Source organism: Staurois parvus, unplaced genomic scaffold (assembly GCF_062004578.1).
Source record: "Staurois parvus isolate SC_StPar_1 unplaced genomic scaffold, SC_StPar_1.0 ptg000192l, whole genome shotgun sequence".
Lineage (NCBI taxonomy): Eukaryota > Metazoa > Chordata > Amphibia > Anura > Ranidae > Staurois > Staurois parvus.
In genome coordinates this window covers 2,517,254-2,532,742 of record NW_028317988.1, presented here as the reverse complement: position 1 = coordinate 2,532,742, position 15,489 = coordinate 2,517,254, and the positions used below count along the sequence as shown (strand labels likewise).

General features: G+C 42.9%; 1 protein-coding gene across 1 annotated transcript in view; it reads left to right on the top strand.

Annotated features, from left to right (window-relative positions):
- The window catches only part of PPP2R5A (protein phosphatase 2 regulatory subunit B'alpha), a 140,715-nt gene that overhangs the window by 88,163 nt on the left and 37,063 nt on the right, over window positions 1-15,489 (top strand). Inside the window, exon 3 of the mRNA XM_089677794.1 lies at window positions 4,489-4,590. Coding sequence (XP_089533920.1) covers window positions 4,489-4,590 — 102 coding nt within the window. The remainder of the gene's footprint in view (window positions 1-4,488; window positions 4,591-15,489) is intronic.

Sequence of the window (15,489 nt, the reverse complement as noted above, 5' to 3'; positions counted from 1 at the left end):
AAGTGCATGTGATCAGCACAGGGCCAATCAGCACTGTCCAGACAGAGGTCAGGTGTTTTGCTTTCTCCTAGAGCAGAATGAAAACTCATCCTACAAGCTGTAACCAGTACTCTGTTGAACACTGATATAAGTCACAAGAATTCTCTAACTGCTGATGAGAAAAGGTATTCAGCAGTTTATATTTACTGAAATAATTGCATTTCCATGTTCTGTGTACTGTGGGAGACCAGATATAGTGAATGCAGGTCATAGGAGACCAAATATAGTGAATGAAGGTCCTGGGTTTAGTAACAAAGGGTGGATTTGATTTAAATCAAGTTGAATTAAATCAATAGTGAAAAAGCTCAATTTAAATAATAATTTTCAAAGAGCAACTGTCATCTCTGTCCCACAGCGGCTCCTCCTCTGACCCGCTGTTGACTCACTTTAATGGGACGGCTGGTGAGGTGGCAGTGACACAACAAGGTGAGGGATGTGGTGGCAGCAGGTGAGTGGATGCCCGCTAACACTCGCTGCCATGATGGATCAAAAATGACAGGTGCTCTTCAAATGTAAGGACTCCAACTCATTCTTGCTGGTAGTTACAATCTTTAATATTTGCAAACCAAGTGAAGGTTTCCTTTTTCGAATATTAAGCTGTCAGGTTAGTAAAACCGCAATATCAGCACCGATTTTAGGTTTATAGGTTAATCACACATAGCTGGAGAATGACTCAAATTTTTATTTCATGTTTTTTCTCATGGTTACTGTGAAAATGTGTGAATGCATCAATGCAGTGCATGTGATCTCATCTTGGATTCCTTGAATGAGTTTACCAAAAATGTAAATATTGCAGAATATACAACCTCATCCTACATATCTAAGCTCCATTCCATGCTGAATAAACTAAATGATTAATGTATCTTAAATAGAAAACTATCTTTAGGTAGATTTTTACTCGAAAAACATTTTATTAACCGCCTCCCACCCACCATATAGTAAAATGACGGACGCAAGGCGGTTCTCTCGTTCTGGGAAGACGTCATATGACATCCTCCCATTCTAACCGCGCATGCGCGGCTCCCAGAGCGCGCAGCACGGCGATCAGCGGTGCGCTGTGTCCCTCGGACACAGCAGATCACCGATCCACACAAAGAGCCGAAGATGTCGGCTCGGTCATGTGATCAGCTGTGTCCAATCACAGCTGATCACATGTAAACAGGGAAATGCCAGTTATCGGCATTTCTCTTCCCATGAGCTGTCACGCTGAGAGCTTGTGAGGAGAGCTGGTAATCGACATTCCTCGGAGGGGACATGTACACTGATCATCAGAGCACTGATGATCTGTGTAGCCCCAGCAGTGCCACCTGTCAGTGTCCATCAGTGCCAGCTCAGTGCTCATCCATGCCAACTGCCAGTGCCACATTTCAGTGCCACATCAATGCCACATATCAGTGCCCATCTGAGCTGCCTTTCAGTGTCACCCATCAGTGCTGCCAATCAGTGCCAGTCAGTTCCGCCTATCAGTGTGCATCAGTGCCGCCTATCAGTGCCCATCAGTACTACCTATCAGTTCCGCCTATCAGTGCCAGTCAGTGCTGCCTATCAGTGCCATATATGAGTGCTGCCTTTCAGTGCCAGTCAGTTCCGTCTATCAGTGTGCATCAGTGCCGCCTATCAGTGCCCGTCAGTACTGCCTATCAGTTCCGCCTAACAGTGCCAGTCAGTGCCACCTAACAGTGCCAGTCAGTGCTGCCTATCAGTGCCATATATGAGTGCTGCCTTTCAGTGCCCATCAGTGATGCCTCATCAGTGTCCATCAGTGCAGCCTCATTAGCGCACATCAGTGAAGGAGAAAAATCACTTATTTACAAAATTTTATAACAAAAACTAAGATAATTTTTTTTTGTTTTTTCCAGAATTTTCTGTGGTTTTTGGTTTAAGACAAAATAAACCCCAAGGTGATTAAATACCACCAAAATAAAGCTCTATCTGTCACAAAACAATTATAAAAATGTCATATGGGTACAGTGTTGCATGACCGTGCAATTGCCATTCAAAGTGCAACAGCGCTGAAAGCTGGAAATTGGTCTGGGCAGGAGGGGGTTAGTGGTTAAAATAAATTTGAAAAAAATCAGATTTAAATTAAAAAAAAAATCAGATTATTTTTTTTTTTTAAATCATCGATTTTTATCCACCCAGCTTCAAGAGCTCGCTCACATTCCAGTTTAAATGGCCGCAAAATCTTGTAGTTGAGTCGTGTCTTTACCGCCCCCTTTTTGCTACAGATACCACATCGGAAATTCTATCTCCTCTCTCAGCAGGAGTAGGCCCATTGAGTGCAACATGTTCAAGTAAATGGGGCCACTCTGCAAGCGCCCTGCAACTGTGTGCTATGCATGTGGTTGTGGCGTGCTAGTGTGGGGTTCAATGGATTAAAATAGGTGGTGAGCAGGTAATAAAACTCCTCCTTGCCACCTGTCAAATGCTTTCTGAAGAGTGATCTGACCGCAGATCTTGCTTCAGAGACTAAAGCAAGTGTGAATGAGCACTCCAGTAAATTTATTAAAAAAGAAAAATCCCGCTGTGACTTATGCAGTGGCTGTTGGCAGTATCCTGCTTCTAGAGCTTTCATGTTCTGTGTTGAGGTTTCCCCCTTTTTTGCACAAACTGAGATTTCCTGAATGATATCACAATTGACTGAGAGTATTTTTTCCACTTTAACCAAGTCCGCTAGCTTAATCCTTTCCTGATTTGATACTTGTATGGAGGTTTTAGATCACATTATGATTACAGTTTTCCATAAACATTAATTATTCTGTGAGATAATCAGACCTACGGCTAATTTGGTATTAATGTTGGTTTTACATCTTTATCTTGTTTGGTAATCTTCCCATTTTCTACTGGCAGCATAACACATGGGGGATGATTAACTTCATGCAGAAGTGTCCTCTTTCAGCTTGGTTACAAGGAAAATGTCCTGTCTGACTAAACAGGATTTTGTTTTAAACCATGGAGATGTCGAAATCACTAAATTTACTAGTGTAGTACTTCAATATTTACCTGCCTTGCACAAGTGCACACATTTGAATCAAAGAATATGTAAACCCAACATATATTCTTGATATGTGCCTGATGCACCATGTACTTGTATGAAAACGTATCCTGTTCTCTTCTATTGCTTCATTTGTGTGAAATCCCTGGTGTTCCTGCCAGTCCTGCTTTCCTGTTAAAAACTGACCACACTAAGCATGAGAGCAGAGCATGGTCAGTTTTCTGTCTGTGCTTGGAGCTAATCCAGTGATCAGACTGATGCTGACACGCCCCCTCCCCTGCACTGCCATTCACTGGGAAGATCAGTGTGATGCGGTGTCTTTCTCCAGCTCTCTGAGCTCCTTAGGCAGCTAAGAAAAGAGGGTATGTGATTACATATTTAAAGAAAAGAAACAAAATTACATTTATGTTTTATATCTGTACATAAATGTTTTCCTTTCATTTCTATTTTAAACTGAATGGGTTCACATATGCATTAAGGTAAAGCTATAAAAAGAGAAAGTTAAATTCCAAATTGTCACGAAGATAGGAAGACACAGACAGAGGTTCCTATAAGGAATGAAGAGAAATCCCTTCATTGGGGTCAAACACTGCAGTAAAATGGCCACAGTGCCAATGATGGGGCACAATTCCTCCCAATTATGCTAGTGATGGGGCACAGTTATTCCCAATGATGGGGCACAGTTATTCCCAATGATGTCAATGATGGGGCACAATTTCTCCCAATGAGGGGGCACAATTCCTCCCAATGACGCCAATGAGGGGGCACAGTCCCTCCCAATGACGCCAATGAAGGGGCACAGTCCCTCCCAGTGACACCACCGAGGGGGCACAGTCCCTCCCAGTGACACCACCGAGGGGGCACAGTCCCTCCCAGTGACACCACCGAGGGGGCACAGTCCCTCCCAGTGATGTCGGGATCTTTTCTGTTTCCAATGGTTACAGTCTGGCCCCCCTAAAGTTTAGATAGTCTGTTGAATCCTGCTGTAGACCTTTTATGGGTCTGTGTAGTGAGGCTGGAGATCATCACTGACAGTCCCATACAAACCTTTGGGGTTGTAGTGTGGAAGAGCAGCCAGGACAGTGAAGACTTGTGGCAGTGGATGAACCCAGAGTGCAACCACAGCCATCTAGTCAATAGAAGTATGCTTCTGTGGAGGGGTAATCAGGGGAACAAGGCAAAAGGGCTGAGTCTATGTGGATTTAAAGTGCACTTGTCCTTTAATTCCCCTCCTGATGTTAAATTTACCTCCATGCTGTTGGAGGGTAAGTTGCGTTACACCATTGCATTGCAAAGTGATGTTTTTATGTATAGAATAAACTGGCATTCCATTTTACACACTTGAATAGTTAAATCTTGCTTTACTCTCATGTCATCATTTCATTATTTCCTGCATTACAAGGCACTCTTGCTTTGTGTACAGTAACCAAAGTTTTCTTATGCTTTTGTTACAGATTTGCGCTAATATTTTTAGAACTCTACCGCCGAGCGACAATCCAGACTTTGATCCCGAGGAGGATGAGCCGACACTAGAAGCATCTTGGCCTCACATACAGGTGAGCTTTAGGCAGCTATTCATGTGCAGGAACCATGCTGTTTGTTTTTCGTTCAGTTCACATTTTATTCTTCTTCTGTTTAGTAACAAAAGATGATTTCAGTTCTGGTTTCTCATGAGACGGGAAGTTGATTGGTGTTTTCTTTTTTTTATTATGAATTAGCAGGCTGGTCAACACATGAACCTTTGACTTGAGTGCACATAGCTTTTTCTGTTCTGCTTGGCCTTGTCTTTAGTGGCCGTTAAATGCAGAACTGTTTTTGAGAAGACCTGCAGTGTCATGCTGTAGGCCCTTTTAATTTTGTCTTTTTGTCCTGTCTTGTCTTATTTTAAAATTACACACGCCACTTTTAAAAGTCTAATAAGCGACTATAAGAATAAAATGGTGCCACCCAGAAGTGCCCACACATGTCCTTAAATGTCTCCCTGGGTGCTTCAATCTTCTGACATTCCCCAACACTTCCTCCCTACATCACAAGGCCACCCATCATACTGTTGGGTCATTGGGGGAGGTACAGATGATGGAAAGAAGTGGGCTATCTCAGGACCAAACCAGAAAGTGGTGGTAATGTTTGAATTCATTTATTAGTTTCCCATGTTCTGGGGCTCCTGTGTAGATGTCTGGGGGCATTTGCAAGCAAATCACAGTGTCTGTTTAAAGATTGTTTGAAAGGGTTTTTTTTAATTACTTTTTTTTTGGACTGAGAACCTAAACCAAATAATATATTGCAGCTTAGCCAGTACAGGAGATATCAAATGATCCTGCCAGAAATGCAGTGTCCTTGTAACTTTCTGTAAGATTAACAAAAAGCACAAAGAACCTTATCTTTTCTCTTTAAAGTTCCAGTTCCAGTTGCACTGTGAAAAAATGTCAGCAGCTACAAATACTGTAGCTGCTGACTTTTAAAAACCGCCACTCACCTGTCCCACAATCTCAGTGTCCTTCCCGCAGCCCGTTTCATCACTCGTCTGGTTTTCCAGGCGCCGGCATCTTCAGTGTGGGCACCTGGCTGTGACAGCTTGCGGCTGTGCTTCCTGAATGGCCCCGTAGTCTTCTGGGACCTGTCACGTTTTCCAGAAGACTACAGGGTGGGTGGGTAGGAGGGCAACTTCTGCTTCCGATCGCCTAGGCGATTGCAGAGGAAGTGGGAGCGTGTACCTGTCAATTTCGGGTACCCACTCCCCAAAGGTGCCAATCCTTAATGGGGAGCAGGGAACTTGTCTTTAAAGCGGAACTTCCCCTTCTGGGTAGAGCTCCACTTTAAACTAAACCCACCAGACCCTATGTAATGGAGATGAACAAAGGCAGGTATGTATGAAGTCAATAGGTACAGTGGAGGAGTAAATGTAGCCACTCAGGGACAAAGCATGTGTTTTTCTCAGAATTAGCAGGTGAAAATAAATTGAAGACTTGCCTACAAAAAATGTGTATATAAAGTTTTTGGTTTTAGATATGCTTTGAATTTTATTTAATTATTTTACTTTTAGCCAGCCTATTAACCACTTCCCCGCCGCCCTATAGTAGAACTACTGCTACAGGGCGGTGCAAAATAACGTGTGGGTATACATACGTGATTTGCATTTACGGGTAGGGAGAGCTCACACGTCAACATCTCCGCACCGCCATTGGTGGCTAGGCATGTCAATCACCGGGCTCCAGCCGGAGATTCCCCACCAGCACCCGGTGATTGCCATGCAAAGCTGACAGTAAGAGACCTGTGTGTAAACAACACAGGTCTCTCTCCTAGGTGCCAGGACACGCTGTTTTGTATTTCTATGCACAGCAGAGAAGTACAAAACCGCATGGCTCCAAGGTAAAACAGCACACACAGTAAAACACACACATAACACAGTTACCCTTTGCAGGCCCAAAGTTAACCCCTTCCTGCCCAGTGTCATTAGTACAGTGTCATTGCTTTTTATTAACACTGATCACTGTATTAGTGTCACTGGGGATGTCAGTGACAGTCAGTTCCCACCCAGTGTCAGAATGCCCGCTATAAGTCGCTGATTGCCGTCATTACTAGTATAAAAAAGTAACATTCCACAATATACCGCCATTTGTAGACACTAACTTTCATGTAAACCAATCAATTTACACGTATTGGGATTTTTTTTTTTTTTTTGCAAAGATATGTAGCAGAATATGTTTTGGCCTAAATTTATGACTAAATTAGATTTTTTTTTTTTTTTTTAATTTTTTTTGTTTAATTGCAAAAAGTAAAAAATACCGTCTTGGGTTTTTTTCACAATTGTCGGTCTTTTTTTGTTTATAGGGCAAAAAAAGTAAAAACTACAGAGGTGATCAAATACCACCAAAAGAAAGCTCTACGTGTGAGGGGGAAAAGGAGGACATAAATTTCCTTTGTGTACAGCGTTGCATGGCTGCGCAATTGTCAGTTAAAATAATGCACCACTGTATTGCAAAAAATGGCCTGGTTAGGAATGGGGGTAAATTCTCCGTAGGGCAAGTGGTTAATGTGCAGTGTATTTTTAATTTGCACTGCAATCTAGTACAGCTGTTTTCAACCAGGGTGCCTTGGCAAAATGCCTAAAAATTGCCCCAGAATATACAAGCCAGTGAGTGGATAATGCCTGCCTTTTAGTTACACAGAGCCACAGGTCTTCATTGTGAAGTATAAAAATCTTTTAGCAGCTGCTGCCTTCCTAACAATCAATGACATTATCTGATAAGTCGGTACCATTGTGCAAACGTATAATTGCTTTGAAAGCGTAAATCCTCTCTAATGTTGGGTGTCCTACCTGTGTGGATGTTGCTGTGTTATGTAAAACTATTTGTTCAGTTTTTTTACATTTTAGAATGGGGTGCCTTGAGATAAAGTTTGAAGCATTTACTCAGAAACAGAGCTGTAATATAATATTGCGCAAAAACGAATAAGATTCCAAAGGAATTGGACTGTTGACTGAAGATGTGGAATGCCTGTGAATCATGTACATTGAAATTATGGGTGATAATAGATAAAATATTTTTCGCTCTATAAGACACACCTGATCATAAGATGCACCTACGTTTTAGAAGAGGAAAACAAGAAGAAAAAAATATTCTGAACCAAGACTACAGACCTAGTACAGGAGATGATCAGAGACTACAGACCTAGTACAGGAGATGACCAGAGACTGCGGACATAGTACAGGAGATGACCAGAGACTGCGGACATAGTACAGGAGATGACCAGAGACTGCGGACGTAGTACAGGAGATGACCAGAGACTGCGGACGTAGTACAGGAGATGACCAGAGACTGCGGACGTAGCACAGGAGATGACCAGAGACTGCGGACGTAGCACAGGAGATGACCAGAGACTGCGGACGTAGCACAGGAGATGACCAGAGACTGCGGACGTAGCACAGGAGATGACCAGAGACTGCGGACGTAGCACAGGAGATGACCAGAGACTGCGGACGTAGCACAGGAGATGACCAGAGACTGCGGACGTGGCAGAGGAGATGACCAGAGACTGCGGACGTGGCAGAGGAGATGAACAGAGACTGCGGACGTAGCAGAGGAGATGAACAGAGACTGCGGACGTAGCACAGGAAATGACCAGAGACTGCGGACGTAGCACAGGAAATGACCAGAGACTGCGGACGTAGCACAGGAAATGACCAGAGACTGCAGACGTAGCACAGGAAATGACCAGAGACTGCGGACGTAGCACAGGAAATGACCAGAGACTGCGGACGTAGCACAGGAAATGACCAGAGACTGCGGACGTAGCACAGGGGATGACCAGAGACTGCGGACGTAGCACAGGGGATGACCAGAGACTGTGGACGTAGCACAGGGGATGACCAGAGACTGCGGACGTAGCACAGGGGATGACCAGAGACTGCGGACGTAGCACAGGGGATGACCAGAGACTGCGGACGTAGCATAGGAGATGAGCAGAGTTCTTTCAGCAATGCACAGATGTACAGTTTGTGAAAAACCGCTCAGGGTTTGGTATAACAGTCTACAAGCAGTCTATGGGGGGAAGGACATACCTGGCCAGGCGTGCTGAGCATCCTCTCTGAGGTCCGGGGGCGGGGCTCCCACTCACATCACAACTTCTACTACAGAAGCTCCCTCTCGAGCATACAGGCTGCATGGGGTGGGGTCAGTGGAGCTTCTGGACCTGGCCCCACCCTCTCTCTGCTTTCTGGCCCCGTATTCTAACACTGCAACGGAAAGAGGGGGGGGGGGGTGTCCTGGTCAATATTCGCTTCATAAGACGCACAGACATTTCCCTCCTTTTTTTAGGGGGGGGGGGGGGAGTGCGTCTTATGGAGCGAAAAATACGGTAGGTCTGCTTGCTGTATGGTGTTTGGAATCTTTGCACTTTTGCTCTTCAGGAAATATGTTTGTCACAGAATTCGAGAAAGTACGTGTGTTGTTTACAAAACTTCAAGATCACTCAGAGTAACAGGAGAACACTAGAATTAATGAAGTTCAATGTAGAAATGAATATATGATTTTTTGTGTTGGCTATAAATACATTTTAGCACAACCTCTAAATGTGTTTTAATATTTAATGCTGAACTCCAGCCTTACCTTCAGTCTTCTACAGTTGTACAAGCTTGTTTCCTGTACTGAAATTACTCTGATTTCACTGCACTCTGTGAGCTTCTTACAGTGTGCATTAGAAGCTGAAGCAAGTCAGAGCCCACCTTATTTCCTGGCTGGAGGATGTTCAGAATCATTTTGCTTTTTCCCGCCAGCCTTACTCCTGTTAAGGGGGTTAGGAGTTCCTATTATGGCAGATGTTCAGGATGCCTAAACATGACTGCATACCAGTGGGCAGTAGATATATCATGTAATCAACACTTGGCAACAAGACTGGTGAGACACGCTCACAATTTTCCCATAAAAATGTAATGTGAGGAGGGTAGTGATGGAGTGTGGGGCTGTTCCTTATGCTGGCCATACACATATCAATGTTCAGACCAGAATATTTATACAAACATTCTTTGTACATTCAATGAATGAGTATCGTTTGAAAATATCACTTTCTTTTAACATTCAATTTTAAAATGATTGTAATTTCTGAATGAAAACTGCATATGCGGCCAAAAAATTTGTTCATTCCAGAAAGGTTTTCTATTCTGCTCCTACAAATTTTCCCCTCATTGTGGTGAAATACTAACGTTGATTTGACCCCACTAATGATTAGTAAATCAAACAAACTTTTCTAAAACAAAAATTGAAAAAACCCCCCCCGAAAATCTATATGTGTATGACCAGCATTCGCTCTTCCAGCATGTAGTACTGTAGTGTTAGAGCAGACAGAATAAAGACATCTATCTTCAATGTATGGGCACTGCAATGGGAAGTAAAATGGCACCCCAATATGCCAATTTATTTATGGCTGACCTGGAGGAAAAATTCCTGAACAGCATGGAACAAAAACCATACAGATACTTTCGCTATATTGATGATATTTTCATCATATGGACAGAAGCTGAAGAATACCTTCTGTCCATATGATGAAAATACCTAAAACAATTTTCATCCATCGATCAAACTAAAAATGGAATGCTCAAACACACACGTCAATGTCCTAGACACCACAGTATACATCAGGGATAATACGCTTCACACCTCAATATACAGGAAACCCACTGACAGATGCAACTACCTCCACAGTTCCAGCTTCCACCCCCAACACACGAAACGTGCCATCATACACAGTCAGGCCATTAGATACCACCGAGTATGTTCTGACCCAAGAGACAGAGATAAACATCTTGGGACACTAGCAGACGCCTTCCATAAGAAAGGTTACAAGAACAAAACTATCAACACCAACATAAACACAGCCTCGAGAACCCGAAGAAAAAATCTACTTCAGTACAAGGAGAAAAAAAAAAAACAACCGTGTACCTCTAGTAACCACATACAGCCCAGCACTAGAAGGAATAAGAAAAATAATCAAAGATTTACAACCCATCATAACAGAGGATGGAACTCTGAAAGAAATATTCCAGCAACCCCCAATAGTGGCTTTCAGACACCCCCCAACCTCAGAAATAAACTAATCAGTAGGAAACTTCCTTCTGATTATGATGTCACAAATAATGGAAGCGAACCCTGCAATAGAAACGCTGCAAACTGTGCAACCAAATCAATCCATCAAAAAGTGTCCGACACTCAAAAGGGATCTTCAATATCTTCGGCTCATACGGCTGCACCTCCAGTAATGTTGTGTACCTTATCCAGTGCAGAAAGTGTAGCAAAGGATCTTATGTTGGCGAATTCTATTTGACACAAGAGATAACGGCCTGAATTTGGACATGGGATTCCTCAATCATTATCCAACAGTTTTATGACTATCAGCTCAAGCATGACTGCCTCTGCTAGTGTTGTCTGCCCCCCCCCCCCAGACTTTGCTTTTGCTGTATCTTATTATTATTATTATACAGTATTTATATAGCGCCAAAGGGTTTGCTCAGCGCTGTACAATAGCAAGGGGGACAGAACATGAAACAAGACAGAAACAATACACGAGGGGTTCGAGGGCCCTGCTCTATCGAGCTTACAATCTGTTTTTTGTTTTTTTTTCCCATCCTCTACATCTCTTCCAACATTCTGCTAAATATTTGTTTCAGTACTGCTTAGACCCGAAGAAGGGGGCATTCCCTGAAAGCTTGTCCTCAAAGTTGTATGTTAGTGCAAATAAAAGAATTATCACGGACAGTACTCAATTGTTCCTGCTGAGAGTAAAAAACAAATAATCACTTCCCGACCGCCCTATAGCAGATATACTACTACAGGGCGGCATCGGTGCGCAAAATCACGTGTGTACAGTGGGGATCGAAAGTTTGGGCACCCCAGCTAAAAATTTGTATTAATGTGCATAAAGAAGCCAAGGAAAGATGGAAAAATCTCCAAAAGACATCAAATTACAGATTAGACATTCTTATAATATGTCAACAAAAGTTAGATTTTATTTCCATCATTTACACTTTCAAAATAACAGAAAACAAAAAAATGGCATCTGCAAAAGTTTGGGCACCCTGCAGAGTTAATATCTTGTACTGCCCCCTTTGGCAAGTATCACAGCTTGTAAACGCTTTTTGTAGCCAGCCAAGAGTCTTTCAATTCTTGTTTGAGGTATCTTTGCCCATTCTTCCCTACAAAAGTCTTCCAGTTCTTTGAGATTTCTGGGCTGTCTGTCACGCACTGCTCTTTTAAGGTCTATCCATAGATTTTCAATTATGTTGAGGTCAGGAGATTGTGAAGGTCATGGCAAAACCTTCAGTTTACGCCTCTTGATGTAATCCCCCGTGGATTTCGAGGTGTGTTTAGGATCATTATCCATTTGTAGAAGCCATCCACTCTTTAACTTCAGCTTTTTTTTGGATGGCATCAAGTTACCATCCAAAATTTGCTGAAATTTTATTGAATCCATTTTTCCTTCTACTTGTGAGATGTTCCCTGTGCCACTGGCTGCAACACAACCCCAAAGCATGATTGATCCAACCCCATGCTTAACAGTTGGACAGAGGTTCTTTTCATTAAATTCTGTGCCCCTTCTTCTCCAAACGTACCTTTGCTCATTCTGGCCAAAAAGTTCAATTTTAACCTCATCGGTCCACAGAACTTGTTTCCAAAATGCATCAGGCTTGTCTATATGTTCATTTGCAAAGTTCAAACGATGATTTTTGTGGTGAGGACGTAGAAGAGGTTTTCTTCTGATGACTCTTCCATGAAGACCATATTTGTACAAGTATCTTTTTATAGTGGAATAGTGTACCACAACTCCAGTGTCTGCCAGATCTTTCTGGAGGGATCGTGCAGTCAAACGTGGGTTTTGAATTGTTTTTCTCACAATCCGGTGAGCTGTTCTGTCTGATATTTTTCTTGGTCTTCCAGATCTTGCTTTAACTTCCACTGTTCCTGATGACTGCCATTTCTTAATTACATTCCGAACAGAGGATATTGACATCTGAAAACGCTTTGCTATCTTCTTATAGCCTTCCCCAGCTTTGTGAGCGTCAACTATTTTCAGTTTCAGTTTTCTAGACAACTGCTTAGAAGAACCCATGGTGCTGATTGTTGGGGCAAGGTCAGATGAGTCTGGGCATTTAAAACCTTTGAGATTGACATCACCTGGTCCTCCCAGACGATGATTGAGAACAATCCATGACACTGGCAGGTCTCAGCTTGGCAAAGGGGGCAGTGCATGCTATAAATTCTGCAGGGTGCCCAAACCTTTGCAGACGCCATTTTTTTGTTTTCTGTTATTTTGAAAGTGTAAATGATGGAAATAAAATCTAACTTTTGTTGACATATTATAAGAATGTCTAATCTGTAATTTGATGCCTTTTGGAGATTTTTCCATCTTTCTTTGGCTTCTTTATGCACATTAATACAAATTTTTAGCTGGGGTGCCCAAACTTTCGATCCCCACTGTATATACATGTGATTTTGAACCTCCGGGTAGGGGGCACGCGTGCACTCTACCCGCGCCACCATTCACGGCTGCAGCTGTTAATCACCGAGTCCCGGCTGGTAATTACTCGCTGGTGATTGCCGAGCACCTCTGATGCGAAGGAGAGCTGTTTGTAAACAAAACAGTTCTCCTTTCTCCTCCCTGTCAGCTCATGCACACTGCTGTGGATTATTATTATACAGGATGTATATAGCGCCAACAGTTTGCTCAGCACTTGGCTGTGCACAGCCATGCAAAGCAGTATGATTACAGTGAAGCACAAACACAAGGCCCCATAGTAAAACACAGCACACAGTTAACCCTTTGATCGGCCGTCATGTTAACCCCTTCCTGCCCAGTGTCATTAGTACAGTGTCAGTGCTTTTGTTTTAGCACTGATCACTGTATTGGTGTCACTGGGGATGTCAATAACACCAAGTCAGTTCCCCCCCAGTGTCAGAATGCCCGCCACAGTCCCGCTATAAGTCTTTGATCACCGCCATTAATTTTTTAATAGCATAAAAAATAACCGCACAGGCAATCGAATACCACTGAAAGAAAGCTCAATTTGTGGTAAGAAAAGGACATAAATTTCATTTGGGTGCAGCATTGCATGACCGCGCAATTGTCAGTTAAAATAACGCAGCGCCATAACGCATTGTGTTCTGTCGACAGGGAGGGCTTCCCACTGGCAGAACACCATAGCACTGAAGAAGGGTTTCAGTCAGCGTTGGTGGGGAATCCAGCAAGTTTCTTTCTGTAAGATGTCAGCACACATCTGACCTACTAGAAGACTTTCATCGTGGTATGCCTATGGTTATGCACGTAGTGATGATCACCATTACAGTGCTTTTTACATATCCACTCCATGACGCTGAAGGAGTAGATTCTGGCTTTAAAGATACCTGCTGACAGGTTAGGCCAGTTAGTAATGCACATTTTCCACAAGGATTTACTTTAAAAACAAATCAATAATGGCAGCTCCCAAGTGTATATCCCCCACAGAATCCCCGTAAATGGTGTGCATGCAGGTATAGCTGCTTCACAGGAGAAGTGTGATGAACTTGATCAGTGAGTAAAGACATTGCTTCCCCCACCCTACACAGACTAATGGGATTTTGTACATTGTAGTACAAAGTGTTCATTGTCTGGCATCTGCCAGAGTAGACCATCCTTTATGTATCTTGTGACTAGGAAGCCTCTGTGTCAGTCACATGCTGTAAATTTAGGAGGAACCCTTTAAAGGTGCAGGCCACTTAAAATTGCATATTAAGCCTTAAAATAATTACAGGGCATAGCCTACTTGTCTGTTTTGTTTTGTTGTTTTTTTTGTTTTGTTTTGTTTTTTTAATTTAGGCATAGCCTGTTATTACGTTGGGCAGAATCCCCTCACTTTCTGCATACTTGTCAGGACAAGATGTGAAGGAAAATCTGTCCATGAACACAAGCAGCTGTAAAAACTCTAACATATTCAAACTCTTACTCATTCTATCCATAAATGCTTTGGATTGCATATATTGCAATCGTGCAGCACAGCTACTATCTGTGAATTGTTGTTCAGCTGTGCTGAAATCATCTTGGTTTATTTATTCACCTACGACCAGATTGATCAGGCTTCTGGTTGGAACTCGGACAGGCCAGTTGACACATGATACCGTGCTTATGCTCATACGAGTGTGGGCCAGACCCCAATAGCTCTTAGAGAGGGTCTTGCTGGGCTAAGCAGAAACGTAAGCTGCTCAGATTCGGGGTTCTAAAAAAAATATCAATGCCATCAGTGACAGGCATTTAAAGCTGAACTTTCTTTTAAATATAATCTTCCAAAAACCACAAAGGATATAAACCATGTGTGCGCCAAATGCCTTTTCAAACCCAGTTATTACCTTGAAAAAGTAAAGGTGACGTAATCCCTGTCCTGCACATAGCTTGTGCAAAGAATAGAGCTGTGGGAGTTGAAAAAGCATGTCCGTGCCCACTGCAGAAAAGGGGAGTGGAGATAAGACCAGGGTGGGGGTGGTGGGGGGGGGGGTGTTCTCCATGTTTTATTAAGGTGATTTTTATTTACTTCATGTTACAGAAACAAAGCCGTAGGTAACAATAGAGCTCTATAAAGAGAGGGGATATCCCCTCCTAGAAGTTTCCCAGTTGGAAGATTCCCGCTCTCACTCTCAGCTCTGGTGTACAGGAGGTGGTATAAGGCTAATGCCAAGTCAAAATTGGCTATCTACACCACGTCATATTGCCTGTACAGATACAGGGGGTGATCTGAATGTGCAGGTCCCGCGCACAGCGGAAAGTGGATCCTGGTACTCGGGATCCGGTGATCATGTGCTCGCTATGTACTGTCCCTGACATTTTAAGGGCCTCAAGAAATGAGATCGGCCGTCAGTACATCTGGATTGATCAATTTTCAAATATTTATCCCATAGTGTGTGGACGCTATAACTTTCATACAGACTAAATAATAT